Raw genomic sequence first — 19011 nt, forward strand, 5'->3', positions numbered from 1 at the left:
TTCTCAAGGTCACACAGCTGGTTATCTGCACTTTCAAGATTCACATTTGTATCTGAAAAGGAATATAGTAGCCTTAATGCACAATGAAAAATTGTCCAAAAATAACATTATTAGATGTTTAGAAAGTATGAGAAAATATTTCATCTAAATGCCTCTATTTTGTTTCCCAACCAAGAAGGAAGTTTGCTGCTATTTAAGATCACATGTAGGTACACTTACTAAACTCTTACTGTTTCTTGTTCCTTTGACTTGTACCTAAAGTTCAGAGAATATCTTTGCTATACCCATGATGTTTACAAGGGTTAAAATTTCTGTGTTAAAAATGAAATTAGGAGCCAGCACTGTGGCATAGTATGTAAAACTACCGCCTGCAGTTCTAGCATCCCATATGGGCACCAGTTTAAGTCCTGGCTGCTCCACTTCCTATCCAGCTCTCTGCTATGGCCTACAAAGGCAGTAGAAGATGGCCCAAGTCTTTGGGTCCTTGTACCTGTGTGGGAGACCTGAAGAAGCTCCTGGCTTCTGGCTTGAGATTGGTCCAGCTCCAGCCACGTGGCCACTTTGTGGAGTGAATCAGTGGATCGAATACTTCACTCTCTCTGCTTATGCTTCTCTGTAACTCTCTGCCTTTCAAGTAAATAAATAAATAAATAAATATTTTAAAAATGAAATTAAAAGCCAGATTCTATGGGTAGCAAAAACTTTTAAAATCTATGCCTAGTTTTTTTTTTTTTTTTAGACTTTATTTTATTTATTTAAGAGTTACAGAGAGAGAGAGGGAGAGACAAAGAGAAAGGTCTCCCATTTGCTGGTTCACTTCCAAATGACTGCAGTGGCTGGGATTGGGCCGATCTGAAGCCATGAACTGGGAGCCTCCTCTGGGTTTCCCTTGTGGGTATAGAGGCCCAAACACTTGGGCAATCTTTCACTGCTTTCTTAGCCCATTAGCAGAGAGCTGGATTGGAAGAGGAGCAGCCTGGACTTGAACCAGCACCCATATTGGATGTCAGTGCTGCAGGTGGAGGCCAAGCCTATTATGCCACATCACTGGAACCACTTATTTTTTTTCTTAATATATAGTTTTCATGAATTTTTAGGACTGTAAATATGCATGGATTTCAAAAAATTCTGTGCACCAAAATATACTTATCTTTTAATTTCATGTTCTGTGAAGTTTTTGAAGTAACTTGTACATTTACAATCCAGATAATTTATTCAATTAGTATTAAACTTCTTGCAAAAGTTATTTTTCACTATTGTCTGTTATTACTTCTACTTCAGTCTCTAGTGGGATGTGTTGGTCCCAGGGGATTTTCTTCTCTGTGGAGTAAGCAGGCGAAATGTATTTCACTCTCATAATATTTGATACTATTTTTATCCTGTTACAGAATTATCATTGAAGATGCAGTGGACTGGAAACCTCATGACAAAATTGTCCTTAGTTCCACTTCTTATGAGCCCCATGAAGCGGAGGTCCTCACTGTCAAAGAAGTCAAGGGTTACCATGTTGGGATCCATGAACGGCTCAAACACCGGCACATTGGTAAGGCTTTCGTTTATTGGTGGTGGGAAGTAAATGCACCAGGAAGAATGTATTCTTTAACCTGCCTAGGGACTTTGGATCTGATCACCATACAGCAGGGAAGCATAATACTTTACTGTTGCCTTAGACTCATGTTAGAAGGCTTTGTGCCTATTTCTTCATTAATTTTATCACGTAATTTTAAAATAATTTTTTAATGTGTTATCCCTCTTAGTATTTTTTTGTTTGTTCTACTTAATACTTTTGGTTGAATTCTGTAATCAACACACAGTTATTCTTAAGTGTTGAAATTTAACTGAAAAGTGATCGGTGCTAAATATAAGAGTGGAAATAAGAAAGGGAAGAGATGTACAATTTGGGACATGCTCAAGATGAATTGCCCCAAACGGTAGAGTTAGAAACATACCAGGGGATTCCAATTCAATCCCATCAAGGTGGCATGTACCAATGCCATCTCACTAGTCCCAGTGATCAATTTCTGTTCACAATTGATCATAATGATAAGACTAAGAGTCAAAGGGATCACATAAACAAGACTAGTGTCTGCAAATACTAGCTGATAGAATAAAAAAGGGAGAGAACGATACAACAGGGGAAGTGAGATACACAGCAGACTCATAGAATGGCGGATGTCCTAAATAGCACTCTGGCCTCAGAATGAGCCCTTAAGGCATGTGGATCTGGCTGAAAAGCCCATGAGAGTATTTCAGGCATGTAAAGTCAAGACACTCTGGCAAAAACAAAAACAAAAACAAAAACAAACAAAAAAAACAACAACCAAAAAAAAAACCCAAAAAACAAACCCCTACATGAAAGATTTCCACGAGTGAGATCCCAGTGGAAAGAATGGGGTCATCAAAGAAGGAGGTACCTTTCTCTGAAGGGAGGAGAGAACTTCCACTTTGACTATGACCTTGTCTAAACAAGATAAGAGTCGGTGAACTCAAAAGGCTTCCATAGCCTTGGCAACTTATGACAAGAGCCTAGGGTGATTACTAATGGCATAAACAAGAGTATCAGTTGGTTAAGTCAACAACAGGAGTCACTGTGCACTTACTCCTCATGTAGGATCTCTGTCCTTAATGTGCTGTACATTGTGGTTTAATGCTATAACTAGTACTTAAACAGTATTTTTTACTTTGTGTTTGTATGTGGTTGCAAACTGTTGAAATCTTACTTAATATATGCTAAACTGATCTTCTGTATATAAAGAGAATTGAAAATGAATCTTGATGTGAATGGAAGGGGGTGGGGGGGGAAAGGGGAAGGTTGAGGGTGGGAGGGAAGTTATGGGGGGGGGGAAGCCATTGTAATCCATAAGCTGTACTTTGGAAATTTATATTCATTAAATAAAAGTTAAAAAAATAAAACAAGGTAACCAACAAAAAAATAATTCTTTAATGTACGGGGATTTTTGAAAAATAATATCAAGTCTAAGAGCAGAAGGCTTGAGAACCTCAAGGTCACTGGGCAGTTCTATGACTAAGTGAAAACAAAACTCACTGGCATCGAATTTCCAGTTCATTTCCTGGTACATTGAATCAAACAATCCTTTAGAATATGGTAATCATTATATATACTGATTTCATTTTCTGTCATTAGGAATAGTGCTCCCTGATATGACATACATATTATGTATTCACTACTACTACTGAAAAAAAAAGGAAAGAGCAAATTCTAATATCTTTCAGAAAGAAAAATTCTAGTTTCTTTCAAAAAAGCTACAGACTATTTTATACAGTAGACACTATTACCATGTACTGCATATAAATAATAAAAAATCCTTATCTTTCTGGTTTAATCTAATAAATAAATCTAACACAGGAGATATAACAAATCAGAAATAAAACTTGGAAATGAAGAGATGATAGGATATCTTTTTTGTCTCTTACATGTGAGAAGGAAATGAATATTTTCACCAGGACTGTCTCCAACTATTTCTAAATCATACTTCCAAGGATGATTTCTTCCTTAACAAGTGGCAGAGAGAGAGAATGTGGAGCAAACATTGCCAATTAAACTAAAAGTGAAATGCAAATACAGATGGTGAAACAAATTAGGAAGACTCTTCAGTTCCTGGAAAAGTGGTCCAGGCAGTGGTGAGCGGAAGCTGGCTGGGCAGGGCTGCTGCTGCTGTTTGCTGCCGCTTGCTTTTTCCCAGTCACTCTCACGCATTACTACTTTCCTTCGGTCACTGCCTCCCTCAGCTGATCGGGCATTCCTCGTTCTCATGAGAAAGATCCACGGACAATACACAACCAACCACTGAATTTTCTCTCTGATACATTTAAGGCAATAGGTTGGGGACTCTCCAAAATGGACAACTGCACCTGTGTCTGTCCCAGCACCCACGGCTATTGAGAAGAAATGAATTTTTGCTCAAACACCTTCACTGTGATCCCAAAGAGAGACAAAAGAATAGGTTTTTCATTTCTCAGCTGACATTGTGGAGAGTGCCTGAGGAAAAGCAGACCTTAATGTTGGTAGGACTTTGAGGGGGAATAAATGTTTTCATTTGGCAGGTTCACTGGGTCCCTAGCTAGTGATTTCCGAAACAGGCTTTTAAAGATTGTTTTCGCCCAACTCCTGTTGCCGTAGGAAGTGTTCATGTCATCGAGGATGGTCGACACATTAGTTTGGCTGCTGAAGTTGGACTACTGACTCGAAATATACAAATTCGGCCAGACACATCCTGTAGGGGGAGACTGCTGGTAGGGTCCTTCAGGAAGAGCGACAGAGAGGAGTTCTCAGGTAAATGAAAATGTAAGTTACTCGGTATTACCAGTTGGGACTTACTCATCTGGGAACTTCAGAATTCTGACGGTACGGATTTTCATTTATAAAAAACAACTTCAAATGAAACAGTTCCTTTGTACTCTGAGAAGCTATGAATTTTTCAGTCCTAATCTGTGCTTAATTATCAGTGTGATATTAAAATAATGCACTAGAAATCAGCACATATGCACACTTTTACCTCAAAGCAAACATCTTTAGCAGATGTAAAAATTTCCTCTACTTTGAAATTGTAGATGACTTAATAGCCACTTGAACTTTATCTTTTTCCTGAATTTCTATCACTTTTTCCTAATAGCATGCTATATCTGATGGTAGGCATCGGGTTGAGGCTATAAATTAATAATGGTACAAATATAAGTAAACATGATTTCCATGTTCTAGACTGCTTTAAGAATCAGTTCAAATTTTTTTTATCCAAAACTTAGCATTTTTTTGACTGCTACCAAAATATATGATTAGGACTTTCTTTTTTAATTTATTAATTAAATTAATTTATTTGAAAGGTGGGGTGGGGGAAGATATCTTCCATTCTCTAGTTTATTCTCCAAATGCCCACAATAGCTGTGGCTGGGCCACACTGGAAGCCAGGACTCCAATGTGGCCCAAGTCTCCCACATAGGTGGCAGGGACCCAAGATCTTGAGCCATCATCTGCTGTTTCCCAGGGTGTGCATTAGTAGAAAGCTAGATTGGAAGTGGGGCCAAGAGTTCAACCTGGGGATTCTGATATGGATGTGGGCACTCCAAGTGGAATCTTATCTGCTGCATCAAACACCTATTAAGGACCTTGTTTATTGAACTTGTATTCCCTAACCATTATTCCAAAGTTGTTTCCTGACTAGTTTGGGAAAGGCTGTCACTGACATCCTATCTTAGAAAGTCATTGTATACATGAATCGAAAATAAAGCATCAAACTCCTCATATGTATGCAAAATAGAATTCTTCTTCTTGGCATATCTATTTCATCAGTTTGATAAAGGGAAATATTTAGACCTTAAATCAGAAGTTTAACATCCCTAATCCATGAAAAAAACTGTCTCCATGAGTTATCTGGTCCCGAAAGTCAACAGCATTGAAATGAGGAACCCTCTTCTAGAAGACTGAGGCAAAGGTTTAATCCTAGTCTTATAGAAGTGAGACTATCCTGCAGTTAATGAAGACAGAGAACCAGGGAAGGGAGAACAAGGCCTCACTAATAGATACTGCAGGTCAAGCTGGGACATGTTCGTAGTAAAGGGAGCATGGTCACTTTTTAGAACTGAGCAACAAGTCAGAGCTGAACCTGCCCCAAGACTGACCTTATCCTAAACCTCTGACGTTGCTGATCCAGGTCTTTTTAAATCATCCCCATAGGAAGAAAAAGAGAAATGATTTTGATTGTTTCTTAAAGACCTGAAATTGTGTGGGCTTTTACACAGTGGAAATTTTATCTTATTTAATTCTACCATTCCTATGAGAGACATGCTTTATTTTCTTGTTGTAGGAAACATAGTTTTTTTATACAATTACCCATTTATTTTTCAAGTCCCTCATGAGTTTGTGAAATTCTTAAAGGTAATGTTGGATCTTTCATGTCAGGTTTCTTAGTGTGGTGACTACCATGTATGAGGTGCTTGATAAATATGGATGGATAAAATTAATGGAGAATATGAAATTTCATCCAACTTTTTCATGTTAGCTTCAAATCTGATTCTGAAGCCCTTGTTTTTTTTTTTTTTTTGTTTTTTTTTTGTTTTTTTTTTTTTGTTTGTTTTTTTTTGACAGGCAGAGTGGACAGTGAGAGAGAGAGAGACAGAGAGAAAGGTCGTCCTTTTTGCCGTTGGTTCACCCTCCAATGGCCGCCGTGGCCGTCGCGCTGTGGCCTGTGCACTGTGCTGATCCGAAGCCAGGAGCCAGGTGCTTCTGGTCTCCCATGCAGGTGCAGGGCCCAAGAACTTGGGCCATCCTCCACTGCACTCCCAGGCCACAGCAGAGAGCTGGCCTGGAAGAGGGGCAACTGGGACAGAATCTGGCGCCCCGACCAGGACTAGAACCTGGAGTGCCGGCGCCACAGGTGGAGGATTAATGTATTGAGCCACTGCACTGGCCCTGAAGCCCTTGTTGAACAGATTTTTATGTTGTAACAATTTAAGATTTATAGAAAAGTTGCAAAAATAGATATGAAGTTCCTGTACAGCTTTCACCTAGTTTCCTCTGTTCCAAATATCTAACATAAGATTGGTAAATTTGTTAAAACCAAGAAATTAACATTCATATATTGTTATGATTAAATACACTTTTAACACAATTTTCGTATCTGATTAATTCGTTTACTAATGTCCTTTTTCTGACACTGAGTCCAATCCAGGTTCCCACACTGCATTAAGAACCCTTGCATTTACTTATAAAATATCCTAGAAGAGGTGGGATGCAGGGATACAGCTGTGGGTGATGAACGGTTATCTCTTGGAAAAGCAGGGCCAGGATCTACAATTCCATTTGTTGTTGGAGGATCTCATCATTCTCTTTTTGACCAAAACAATCTAGCACATTATCTTCAACTTGCTGGAAAATTTTTCAAAATTATAGGTTTCAAAAGAAAATAGGAAAATAGTTGTAAATAAAATCACTTTTAATTCTCCATGTAAATACTGAAGATATTTTAAATATTCATAATTGATTAATTTTCAGTAATTTGTTAACACGCACACAAGTAAAATCTTGAACAATTTAAAACTCTCCATGATAACTAGATTAAATATAAAACATAACAAATAATTAATAGTGAGGCATTGCCTTGACTGAGATTCTACTCCAGAACATAAGGTTCAGTTTTGCTGATTCACACTTACTTTGGTATCCATTGTGCCAGAGTTCTATGGGGCAGGGTTTGCAGCCCTCTCATCTATGTACTATGTTCTGTGTGCTGTTGGTGATGCATATCACCAAATAGTTTTGATGTTTTATCCTTCTGTGAATATTTCTACACCATCCACCAGTGCTTCCTCAATCAATGAGAAATTGAGACACCTCGGAATCCTGTTGTCTGAACTTAAGGAGATGTGCATGGTCTTTTGTTCTGTTTGTCCCAGGTGGTTTGCAAGGGTTCTACTTCTAGTGCCTCATCTATAAAAAGGCAACAGAAAAGCAGAAGGTGTAGGCTTGACTACTTTTGAGTTTTAAGCACAATTACTGAAGTTCAGTGAAATTGAAACTTCAAATGTATAACTCCCTCCATTTTTTAATGATATGTGAATGAAGAAATTTTTGATGATTTAATGCTGATTTAGTATCTTTTTAATTAAAAAGGAGACAAATCCTTTTAAGTCACATGCCTATATTATCTATTAAAAGAATAGTTTTAAACAATAATGTATAGATAAGGTTCAGTCATAAAGCTATAGCAACTGGATCCAAAATCCTCTCTCCGCAGAGGCAGCTCAAACCTATTCTTAGTTCTTGCTCCCTCCATTTTTGGTGAGAGAAATATCATTACAGTTAACATCTATATACACTTTTAAAAAAAATGAAACAAAACAATAGGGACAAGGGCTGAAGTTGTGACCTACCTCACAAAGGATGCATGACTAACGATTGGCAATAGCTATAGCCCAATTATTTAAATTGCATTGCATTGTTGCTCCTTTTCTACCACCAAGTCTTCTGTTGTACTCAGTATACCTACATGGAGTTAATAAAAGTTTCTCATCCATATGCCTAGGTATTAGTTGTTAACCTTTCTCTACCTCAGTTTCCATATTGAAAAAGTGAGAATAGTTTTATGTACTTAACTGTTGAAATCTTTACTTAATATATGCTAAACTGATCTTCTGTATATAAAGAGAATTGAAAATGAATCTTGATGTGAATGGAAGGGGAGAGGGAGTGGGAAAAGGGAGGGTTGCGGGTGGGAGGGAAGTTGTGTTGGGGGGAAGCCATTGTAATCCATAAGCTGTACTTTGGAAATTTATATTCATTAAATAAAGTTAAAAAAAAAAGGAGTGAATCAGGCACATTCAAAAAAAAAAAAGAAATCTATGGCAAAATAAGAAATAAAGATATGAGAAAAACAGAAAAAAAATAGTTTTATGTACTTCATAGAATTTTTGTGAAAATTATATATAAAATAATTAGAATATATATATACATATATATATTTAGAATTAGAACAGAACTCTACACATAGTAATGACTGTTATATTAGAATTAGGTGTTATTAATTCACTTCATATTAACTAATATTAATTCATTTATATTCATGTTATTAACAGTGATACCAAGGACAGATCCACTGACTCATTAATGCTAATTACCTTTTTAAATCAACCTACTAGTTTATTTTATTTATAATAATATTTATCTAAAAATCATAATTCACTATTTTTTCCTGATGTAATAGATGTCAGAACAAATGTTATTTTTATGAAAACAAAACAAGGAACCTATTATGGCTAGCATTAAAAGTTTTTAAATAGTTTAAAAACATTAATTCCATTACATCCTATTCAAGCAGTGGATATTGATATCATGTTTCTGGATATCAATTAGGCAGAAGTAAATTGTACACTTAGTTCTTGTTAAGGATTGCTAACAGCATTTTATAGGATTGGCCTTATATTCATTCATGCAATATATTTGTGGACTTGGCTGTGGCCTTTTCACATGGGGTTATAAACACACAGAGAGAAATATTACCTATGAGATGAGCAGCCAGGAACCCATATTTTCTTCATTCTGATCCAGTTCCTGACACAGACTTTTGACAAATACTCAGAATCTTTAAACTAGCTGTATCTGTGGCACAGTGGATCATGCTGCCTCTTGAGACACTCGCGTCCTGTATCAGAGTGCTTGTTCAAGTCTTGTTTGCTCTGCCTCCAATCCAGCTTCCTGCTAATGCATCTCGGAAAACAGAGAATTATGGCCCAAGTGCTTGGGGCCCCTGCCACCCATGTGGGAGACCAGGATGGAGTTGCTGGCTTCCAGCTTCATCCTGGGCCAATCCAATCTGTTGTGGCCATTTGGGGAGTGAACCAGTATATGGAAGGTTTTTCTCCCTTTTCCCTCCTTCTCTCCCTCTCCCTCTCTGTTTCCTCTCTTTGTCTATGTTGAGCTGCTTTTAAATAAATAAATTAATTAATTAAATATTTTTTAAAAACCTACTAGTGGTCCCCATCTCCAAAGTCCATTTTGTTTCCTTGTGTCTCCTCTTCTCCCCTCACATTGTATCATCAGACCATCTAGATTGCTCATAAAATCTGTTCAGGTCTCAGGTGATATTTCTGATTCATATTCTGCTAGTGAAAATCAATAGTATGAAACATAGCACTGGTATTGAATATAAAATTACGTTTTAATTAAGAATATCTTCAGATATCCTCTAATTGGCTGAGAAGAAAGTAGCTGATGACCTGTATTTGTTTGTAGGTGTCCTTCAACTTTTAAATGTGGAAATACAGAACTTTGGAACACCACTGTATTCATCCATTGAATTCAATAATGTATCATCAGGATCATGGATAATGTCTTCTACTGTACATCAAAGTTGTGGTGGGGGAATTCATGCAGCTGCCAGTCATGGAATAATTTTAAAGGACAACATCGTGTTTGGTGCTGCTGGCCATGGTATTGACCTGGAGGGCCAGGCCTATTCTCTTACTAATAACCTTGTGATTTTAGTGACACAGTCAGCATTGTCCACTGTTTGGGTGGCAGGGATCAAAGTGAACCAGGCAAAGGAAATCGACCTCCATGGTAATGTTGTAGCAGGATCAGAGAGACTTGGCTTTCATATAAGAGGCCACAGGTGCTCCTCTCCTGAAGTGCTTTGGTCTGACAATGTGGCCCACTCAAACCTTCATGGCCTTCATCTCTATAAAGAAATTGGACTTGACAATTGCACCAGTATCTCTGGATTTCTGGCTTTCAAGAACTTTGACTATGGTGCTATGCTACATGTAGAAAACAGCATGGAGATAGAGAATATTACTCTGGTAGACAATGCTATTGGTCTATTTGTTGTGGTGTATGTGTCTTTTGTTCCACAGAGCTCCCGCCAAGATGTGCAGATTGTGCTTAGAGATTCAGATATTGTGGCCACTAGCTCCTCTTTTGATTGCATTCAGGACAGAGTAAAGCCTCAGACAGCCAACATGACATTCAGAGACCGAGCTCCTTCCAATCCAAGAGGGGGCCGAGTTGGTATCTTGTGGCCTGCATTCACCTCACAACCAAACCAGTGGCCCCAGGAGCCATGGCACAAAGTGAGGAATGGCTATTCAATTTCAGGAATCATGAAACTTCAAGGTAGGATGTTTTGGTTTATCTAAGTGACAGTTTCAGCCATTCCTGAGTAGACTTTTAATAGCATTCTGAAATTACATCAACAAAAATATTCATTATGGTCTAGTTCTTGCTGTCTTATTGACAACCTGCAGGGAATTGATAACCACAATGCTAGTTTATAATGACAGTGAGTGATTCTTTAGAAAAGTGACTGCTTTTTACATATATCATGAAGAGCTTTCACAGCAATTATTTAACTTGATTATATGACAGGTATTATTTTTCCTATTACAGACAAATGAAGACATTAAGATACAGAAATTATGCCTTATTTGTGGTCCTTAGTAGTCAGTTTTACAACTAAGACTTAAATAAAAGTTACACAATGACAAGTGCAGCTCATTGTCTGTAAGATCTCTTTCAGATCATTGCATTCACTCCTATTCACTTAGTCTATTGGGCACGAAGTTTGTCTTTCTGTGAATGAATTTTGATCAAGCCATCAGTGGCAAGTTTTGCTCTTAAGACTTTAATGTGTTGGAATGTCCTTATTTTTTACATCTGACTCCCATATCTTGAAGAATGACAGATATTTTATATCAACATTTGTATAAAATTCAGAAACTGTCCTATATAGCTTAAACTACCTCCTAGACATGCACTGTATTATAATAATATTTAATTGTGTAATTTATAAGTGTGGTTGATGGTTTACATGATCTAATGTTATTATTATTTTTTTTAAATTCCAGATGTGACCTTTTCTAGTTTTGGGAAGAGCTGCTATAGTGATGACCTGGATATTTGTATTCTACCAAATGTACAGAACACAGGAATAATGCACCCAATAACAGCAGAGAGGACCAGAATGCTAAATATGAAAGATAAAAATAAGTTCTACTTTCCTCCATTACACCTCAGGTACTTTTAGAATTTATAATAAGCCAAATTTATGAAGTATTTGGAAGCTCTTCAAATTCTGAAACATGTTTATAATTTAAAAATCACTGGTAACTCAGATTCTAATTATTCAGCCTTCTTTGGAGTGTCTGGAATCTTCAGGAAGCCATGGGAGCTTTTGTGCAGGGATGAGTAGATACAAGGAGAATGATATGATGCCAAGAATTCCTGCACTATGTGGTGGGGCTTCCATAGGCTCAGACCAGGTGTAGCTATGGTTCATAGAAATATGATCTGGCAGGATTATTTAAAGATCTGAAAATTTTCGCTGGAAAATGTGGAAAGTGAGCTGGTGTTCTGGCACAATGGGTTAGGCTACCACCTGTGATGTTGGCATCCCATAGGCCTGCCAGTTCAAGTTCTAGGTGCTCCACTCCTAATCCAGTTCCCTGTTGATGTTCCTGGGTAGACAGCTGAAGACAACCCGAGTCCTTGTTCCCCTGCACCTATGTGAGAGACATGGATGGAGTTCCAGGCTTCTGGCTTTGGTCTGGCCCAGTGCTGGTCATTGTGACTATTTGGGGAGGGAACCAGTCGATGGAAAATTTCCCTGTCTGTTGGTCTCTCTCTCTTTCTCTCTAACTCTGACTTTCAAATAAATAAATAAAAATTCAAAAAAATGTGGATAATTAAAGTTGGTAGGAATATAAACTAGTACAGCCAATATGGAAGACAGTATGGAGATATCTCAGAAAGCTGAAAATAGATATACCATATGACCCAGCAATATCACTCCTGGGAATTTTTCCAAGAGAAATGAAGTCAGCATATGAAAGAGTTATCTATATCCCCATGTTTATTGCAGCTCTATTAACAATAGCTAAGATATAGAATAAACTCAAATGTCCATCAACTGACTAGATAAAATATATATATATATATATACACACTATAGAATACTACTCAGTCTTCAAAAAAGAATGAAATCCTGTCTTTTGCAACAAAATAGATGCAACTGAAAACCATTATATTTAGTGAAATAAGCTACTCCCAAAAACACAAATACCATTATACTTAGTGAAATAAGCCACTCCCCAAAACACAAAAATGTTTTCCTGATCTGTGGTGATGAATAGCGTACAAAGAAAAGTATAATGTGTATGAGCAAATGTGTATGATATTTTGAGATTCGATTTTTTTTTTACAATTCTTGTCTTGACTTTTGAGTAACAGTGTTTTTATCCTTCTTACTATCTGTTGAACTCTTTACTTAGTGCAGGTTTAATCTTATGAGTATAAAGTAGATCATTGTAAAAATTAAGAGAGGGAATAAGAGAAGAAGGAGGAGGAGTGTGGGTGGGAGGGTAGGTAGGGTAGGAAGTATCACTATGTTCCTCAATCTGTATATATGAAATACATGAAATTTGTGTATCTTAAGTAAATTAATTAATTAATTATGGGAAAGTTGGGAGCAGGGAGAATAGGCTTCTCACTTGTAACATGGGGGAAAACTCTTGATTAGAGGGGAAAAAATATCTAAAGAAATCACCCTAATTGCAGAATTCAAGTTTTTTTTTTTTCTTTTTTTTCAAACTTTTATTTAATGAATATAAATTTCCAAAGTACAGCTTATGGATTACAATGGCTTCCCCCCCATAAAATCCCTCCCACCCGCAACCCTCCCCTTTCCCCCTCCCTCTCCCCTTCCATTCACATCAAGATTCATTTTCATTTCTGTTTATATACAGAAGATCAGTTTAGCATACATTAAGTAAAGATTTCAACAGTTTGCTCCCACACAGAAACATAAAGTGAAAAATACTCTTTGAGTACTAGTTATAGCATTAAATCTCAATGTACAGCACACTAAGGACAAAGATCCTACATGAGGAATAAGTTATTTTTGAAATGAAGCCGATAGTTTAAGAAAGAATTGTAGATGATTTTGATATTTGATTTAGTTATACAGTGGTGGTATTTCTCAACCTGTATATAATCTGGTTTCATAATTTTTCCTACTGGTGCTTTTCATCAGTAGTTGTTTTTTTTTTTTTTTTTTTTTTTTTTTTAACTTTTATTTAATGAATATACGTTTCCAAAGTACGAATAATGGATTACTATGGCTTCCCCCCCATACCGTCCCTCCCACCCACAACCCTCCCCTTTCCCACTCCCTCTCCACTTCCATTCACATCAAGATTCATTTTCAATTATCTTAATATACAGAAGATCAGCTTAGTATACATTAAGTAAGGATTTCAACAGTTTGCTCCCACACAGAAACATAAAGTGAAAAATAATAGATGATTTTTTTTTAATGATGATGAAATCAGATCAGACCTATTGTCATGTTTAATCCCAGTGAGAGTCAAGTTGGGAGTTGATAGTTTCTTTTCTTTTCTTTCTTTTCTTTTTTTTTTTTTTTCACAGAGGATCAGTTTAGTATGCATTAAGTAAAGATTTCAACAGTTTGCACCCCCATAGAAACACAAAGTGAAATATATTGTTTGAGTACTCGTTATAGCATTAAATCTCAATGCACAGCACATTAAGGACAGAGATCCTACATGAGGAGTAAGTGCACAGTGACTCCTGTTGTTGACTTTACCAATTGACACTCCTGTCTATGGCATCAGTAATCTCCCTATGCTCCAGTCATGAGTTTCCAAGGCTATGGAAGCCCTCTGAGTTCTCCGACTCTTATCTTGTTTAGACAAGGTCATAGTCAAAGTGGAGGTTCTCTCCTCCCTTCAGAGAAAGGTACCTCCTTCTTTGAAGACCTGTTCTTTCCATTGAGATCTCACTCACAGAGATCTTTTGCCAGAGTGTCTTGGCTTTCCATTCCTGAAATACTCTCATGGGCTTTTCAGCCATATCTGAATGCCTTTAGGGCTGATTCTGAGGCCAGAGTGCTATTTAGGACATCTGCCATTCTATGAGTCTGCTGAGTATCTCACTTCCCATGTTGGATCACTCTCCCCTTTATTTATTCTATCGGTTAGTGTTAGCAGGTACTAGACTTGCTTATGTGCTCCCTTTGACTCTTAGTCCTTTCATTATGATCAATTGTGAACTGAAATTGATCACTTGGACTAGTGAGATGGCATTGGTACATGCCACCTTGATGGGATTAAATTGGAGTCCCCTGGTATGTTTCTGACTCTACCATTTGGGGCAAGTCAGCTTGAGCATGTCCTAAATTATATATCTCTTCCCTCTCTTATTCCTACTCTTATGTTTAACAGGGATCACATTTCAGTTAAATTTCAACACTTAAGAATAACTGTGTATTAATTACAGAATTAAACCAGTCATATTAAGTAGAACAGACAAAAAAACTACTAAGAGGGATAATGTATTAAGTTGTCCATTAACAGTCAGGGCTATGCTGATCAAGTCACCGTTTCCCATAGTGTCCATTCCACTTCAACAGGTTTCCTTTTTGGTGTTCAGTCAGTTGTCACCGATCAGGGAGAACATATGGTATTTGTCCCTTTGGGACTGGCTTATTTCACTCAGCATGATGTGTTCCAGATTCCTCCATTTTGTTGCAAATGACTGGATTTCGTTGTTTCTTACTGCGGTATAGTATTCTAAAGAGTACATATCCCATAATTTCTTTATCCAGTCTACCGTTGATGGGCATTTAGGTTGGTTCCAGGTCTTAGCTATTGTGAATTGAGCTGCAATAAACATTAGGGTGCAGACCGCTTTTTTGTTTGCCAATTTAAATTCCTTTGGGTAAATTCCAAGGAGTGGGATGGCTGGGTCGAACGGTAGGGTTATCTTCAGGTTTCTGAGGAATCTCCAGACTGACTTCCATAGTGGCTTGACCAGTTTGCATTCCCACCAACAGTGGGTTAGTGTCCCTTTTTCCCCACATCCTCGCCAGCATCTGTTGTTGGTAGATTTCTGCATGTGAGCCATTCTAACCGGGGTGAGGTGAAACCTCATTGTGGTTTTGATTTGCATTTCTCTGATTGCTAATGACCTTGAACATTTTTTCATGTGCCTGTTGGCCATTTGGATTTCCTCTTTTGAAAAATGTCTATTGAGGTCCTTGGCCCATCTCTTAAGTGGGTTGTTGGTTTTGTTTTTGTGGAGTTTCTTGATCTCTTTGTAGATTCTGGTTATTAACCCTTTATCTGTTGCATAGTTTGCAAATATTTTTTCCCATTCTGTCAGTTGCCTCTTCACTCTCCTGACTGTTTCTTTTGCAGTACAGAAACTTCTCAATTTGATGCAATCCCAATAGTTAATTTTGGCTTTGACTGCCTGTGCCTCCCGGGTCTTTTCCAGAAACTCTTTGCCTGTGCCAATATCTTGAAGGGTTTCTCCAATGTTCTCTAGTAACTTGATGGTGTCAGGTCGTAGATTTAGGTCTTTAATCCATGTTGAGTGGACTTTTGTGTAAGGTGTAAGGTAGGGGTCTTGCTTCATGATTCTGCACGTGGAAATCCAATTTTCCCAGCACCATTTATTGAATAGACTGTCCTTGCTCCAGGAATTAGTTTTAGATCCTTGATCAAATATAAGTTGGCTGTAGATGTTTGGGTTGATTTCTGGTATTTCAATTCTGTTCCATTGGTCTATCCATCTGTTTCTGTACCAGTACCATGCTGTTTTGATTACAACTGCCCTGTAGTATGTCCTGAAATCTGGTATTGTGATGCCTCCGGCTTTGTTTTTGTTGTACAAGATTGCTTTAGCTATTCGAGGTCTCTTGTGCCTCCATATAAATTTCAGCACCAATTTTTCCAGATCTGAGAAGAAGGTCTTCGGTATCTTGATTGGTATTGCATTGAATCTATAAATTGCTTTTGGGAGAATGGACATTTTGATGATATTGATTCTTCCAATCCATGAGCATGGAAGATTTTTCCATTTCTTGGTATCCTCTTCTATTTCTTTCTTTAAGGTTTTGTAATTTTCATCGTAGAGATCTTTAACGTCCTTGGTTAAGTTTATTCCAAGGTATTTGATTGTTTTTGTAGCTATTGTGAATGGGATTGATCTTAGCAGTTCTTCCTCAGCCATGGCATTGTCTGTGTATACAAAGGCTGTTGATTTTTGTGCATTGATTTTATACCCTGCTACTTTGCCAAACTCTTCTATGAGTTCCAATAGTCTCTTAGTAGAGTTCTTTGGGTCCCCTAAATAAAGAATCATGTCATCTGCAAAGAGGGATAGTTTGAGTTCTTCCTTCCCAATTTGTATCCCTTTAATTTCTTTTTCTTGCCTAATAGCTCTGGCTAGAACCTCCAGAACTATATTGAATAGCAGTGGTGAGAGTGGACATCCCTGTCTGGTCCCAGATCTCAGTGGAAATGCTTCCAACTTTTCCCCATTCAATAGGATGTTGGCTGTGGGTTTTTCATAGATTGCTTTTGATTGTATTGAGGAATGTTCCTTCCAAACCCAGTTTGCTTAGAGTTTTCATCATGAACGGGTGTTGTATTTTATCAAATGCTTTCTCGGCATCTATTGAGATAATCATATGGTTTTTCTTCTGCAGTCTGTTAATGTGGTGTATCACATTGATTGTCTTGCGCACATTAAACCATCCCTGCATACCAGGGATAAATCCCACTTGGTCTGGGTGGATGATCTTTCTGATGTGTTGTTGCATTCTATTGGCGAGAATTTTATTGAGGATTTTTGCATCTATGTTCATCAGGGATATTGGTCTGTAATTCTCTTTCAGTGCTGCATCTTTTTCCGGCTTAGGAATTAAGGTGATGCTGGCTTCATAGAAAGAATTTGGGAGGATTCCCTCTTCTTCGATTGTTCTGAATAGTTTGAGAAGAATTGGAGTTAGTTCTTCTTTAAATGTCTGGTAGAATTCAGCAGTGAATCCATCTGGTCCTGGGCTTTTCTTTGTTGGGAGGGCCTTTATTACTGTTTCAATTTCTGTCTCAGTTATGGGTCTGTTTAGGTTTTCGATGTCTTCCTGGTTCAATTTAGGTAGGTTGCATGTGTCCAGGAATCTATCCATTTCTGATAGGTTTCCCTGTTTGCTGGCATACAAGTCCTTGTAGTAATTTCTGATGATTCTTTTTATTTCTGTGGTGTCTGTTGTTACATTTCCTTTTTCATCTCTGATTTTATTGATTTGGGTCTTTTCTCTTCTTTTTTTAGTTAGTTGGGCCAATGGGGTGTCAATTTTGTTTATTTTTTCAAAAAACCAGCTCCTCGTTTGGCTGATTTTTTGGAATGTTTTTCTTGATTCAATCCTGTTGATTTCTTCTCTGATTTTAATTATTTCTCTTCTCCTACTAGATTTGGGTCTGGTTTGCTGTAGGTTTTCTAGATCCTTGAGGTGAATAGAAAGCTCATCTATTTGGTGCCTTTCCAATTTCTTGATGTAGGCACCTATTGATATAAACTTTCCTCTTAACACTGCTTTTGCTGCGTCCCATAAGTTTTGGTATGTTGTGCTGTTATCCTCATTTACTTCCAGAAAGTTTTTGATTTCTCTTTTGATTTCTTCTATGACCCATTGTTCATTCAGGAGCATGTTGTTCAATCTCCATGTGTTTGCGTATGCTCTAGGGATTCCTGAGTTGTTCATTTCCAACTTCATTCCTTTATGGTCTGAGAAGCTGCATGGTACGATTCTAATTCTTTTGAATTTGCTGAGACTTGCTTTATGGCCTAGTATGTGGTCAATCCTAGAGAAGGTTCCATGTACTGCTGAGAAGAATGTATAATCTTTAGCTGTAGGATTGAAAGTTCTGTAGATATCTGTTAGATCCATTTGGGCTATAGTGTCGTTTAAATCTACTGTATCCTTGTTGATCTTCTGTCCGGATGATCTGTCTATTTCTGAGAGTGGAGTATTGAAGTCCCCCAGTACTATTGTATTGGGGTCTAAGTCTCCCTTTAAGTCCGTTAACAAATCTTTTAGATAAACCGGTGCCCTGTAGTTAGGTGCATATACATTGATAATTGTTATATCTTCCTGTTGAATTGATCCCTTAATCATGATGTAGTGTCCCTCTTTGTCTCTCTTAACGGTTTTTGTGGTAAAGTTTATGGTGTCTGATATTAAGATGGCTACACCTGCTCTTTTTTCATTTCTGTTGGCATGGTATATCTTTTTCCAGCCTTTCACTTTCAGTCTGTATGGATCTTTGTTGGAAAGATGTGTTTCTTGTAAGCAGAAAATAGATGGGTTTTGTTCCTTAACCCAATCAGCCAAACGGTGTCTTTTAACTGGACAGTTCAGGCCATTCACGTTCAATGTGACTAATGATAAGTGGTAACTTTGCCCTGCCATTTGCCAAAGATAAGTTCTAATATATGCTTTGAATTCCCTGTGATCTTTTGCTGTGAGCTTTCCTTCCTTGGTTTCCTTCCTTTACCTTCTTTCATATTGATGACCGTGTTTCTTTGTTTCTGTGTGTAACACATCTTTAAGCATCTTTTGCAGGGCTGGACGAGTGGCAACAAATTCTTTCAATTTCTGTTTGTTATGAAAAGTCTTTATTTCACCTTCATTCACAAAT

The 19011-nt window shown here is 37.5% G+C and overlaps 1 protein-coding gene across 6 annotated transcripts in view; it reads left to right on the top strand.

Annotated features, from left to right (window-relative positions):
- Positions 1 to 19011, top strand: part of PKHD1 (PKHD1 ciliary IPT domain containing fibrocystin/polyductin) — a 579994-nt gene that overhangs the window by 420383 nt on the left and 140600 nt on the right. For all 6 annotated transcript variants that reach the window (XM_070074011.1, XM_051855614.2, XM_051855618.2 and 3 more), the window contains 4 exons: positions 1389 to 1543; positions 4142 to 4294; positions 9746 to 10624; positions 11356 to 11524. In XM_070074011.1, the coding sequence (XP_069930112.1) occupies positions 1389 to 1543; positions 4142 to 4294; positions 9746 to 10624; positions 11356 to 11524 (1356 nt within the window). The remainder of the gene's footprint in view (positions 1 to 1388; positions 1544 to 4141; positions 4295 to 9745; positions 10625 to 11355; positions 11525 to 19011) is intronic.

The sequence above is a fragment of the Oryctolagus cuniculus genome, chromosome 5 (assembly GCF_964237555.1).
Source record: "Oryctolagus cuniculus chromosome 5, mOryCun1.1, whole genome shotgun sequence".
NCBI lineage: Eukaryota > Metazoa > Chordata > Mammalia > Lagomorpha > Leporidae > Oryctolagus > Oryctolagus cuniculus.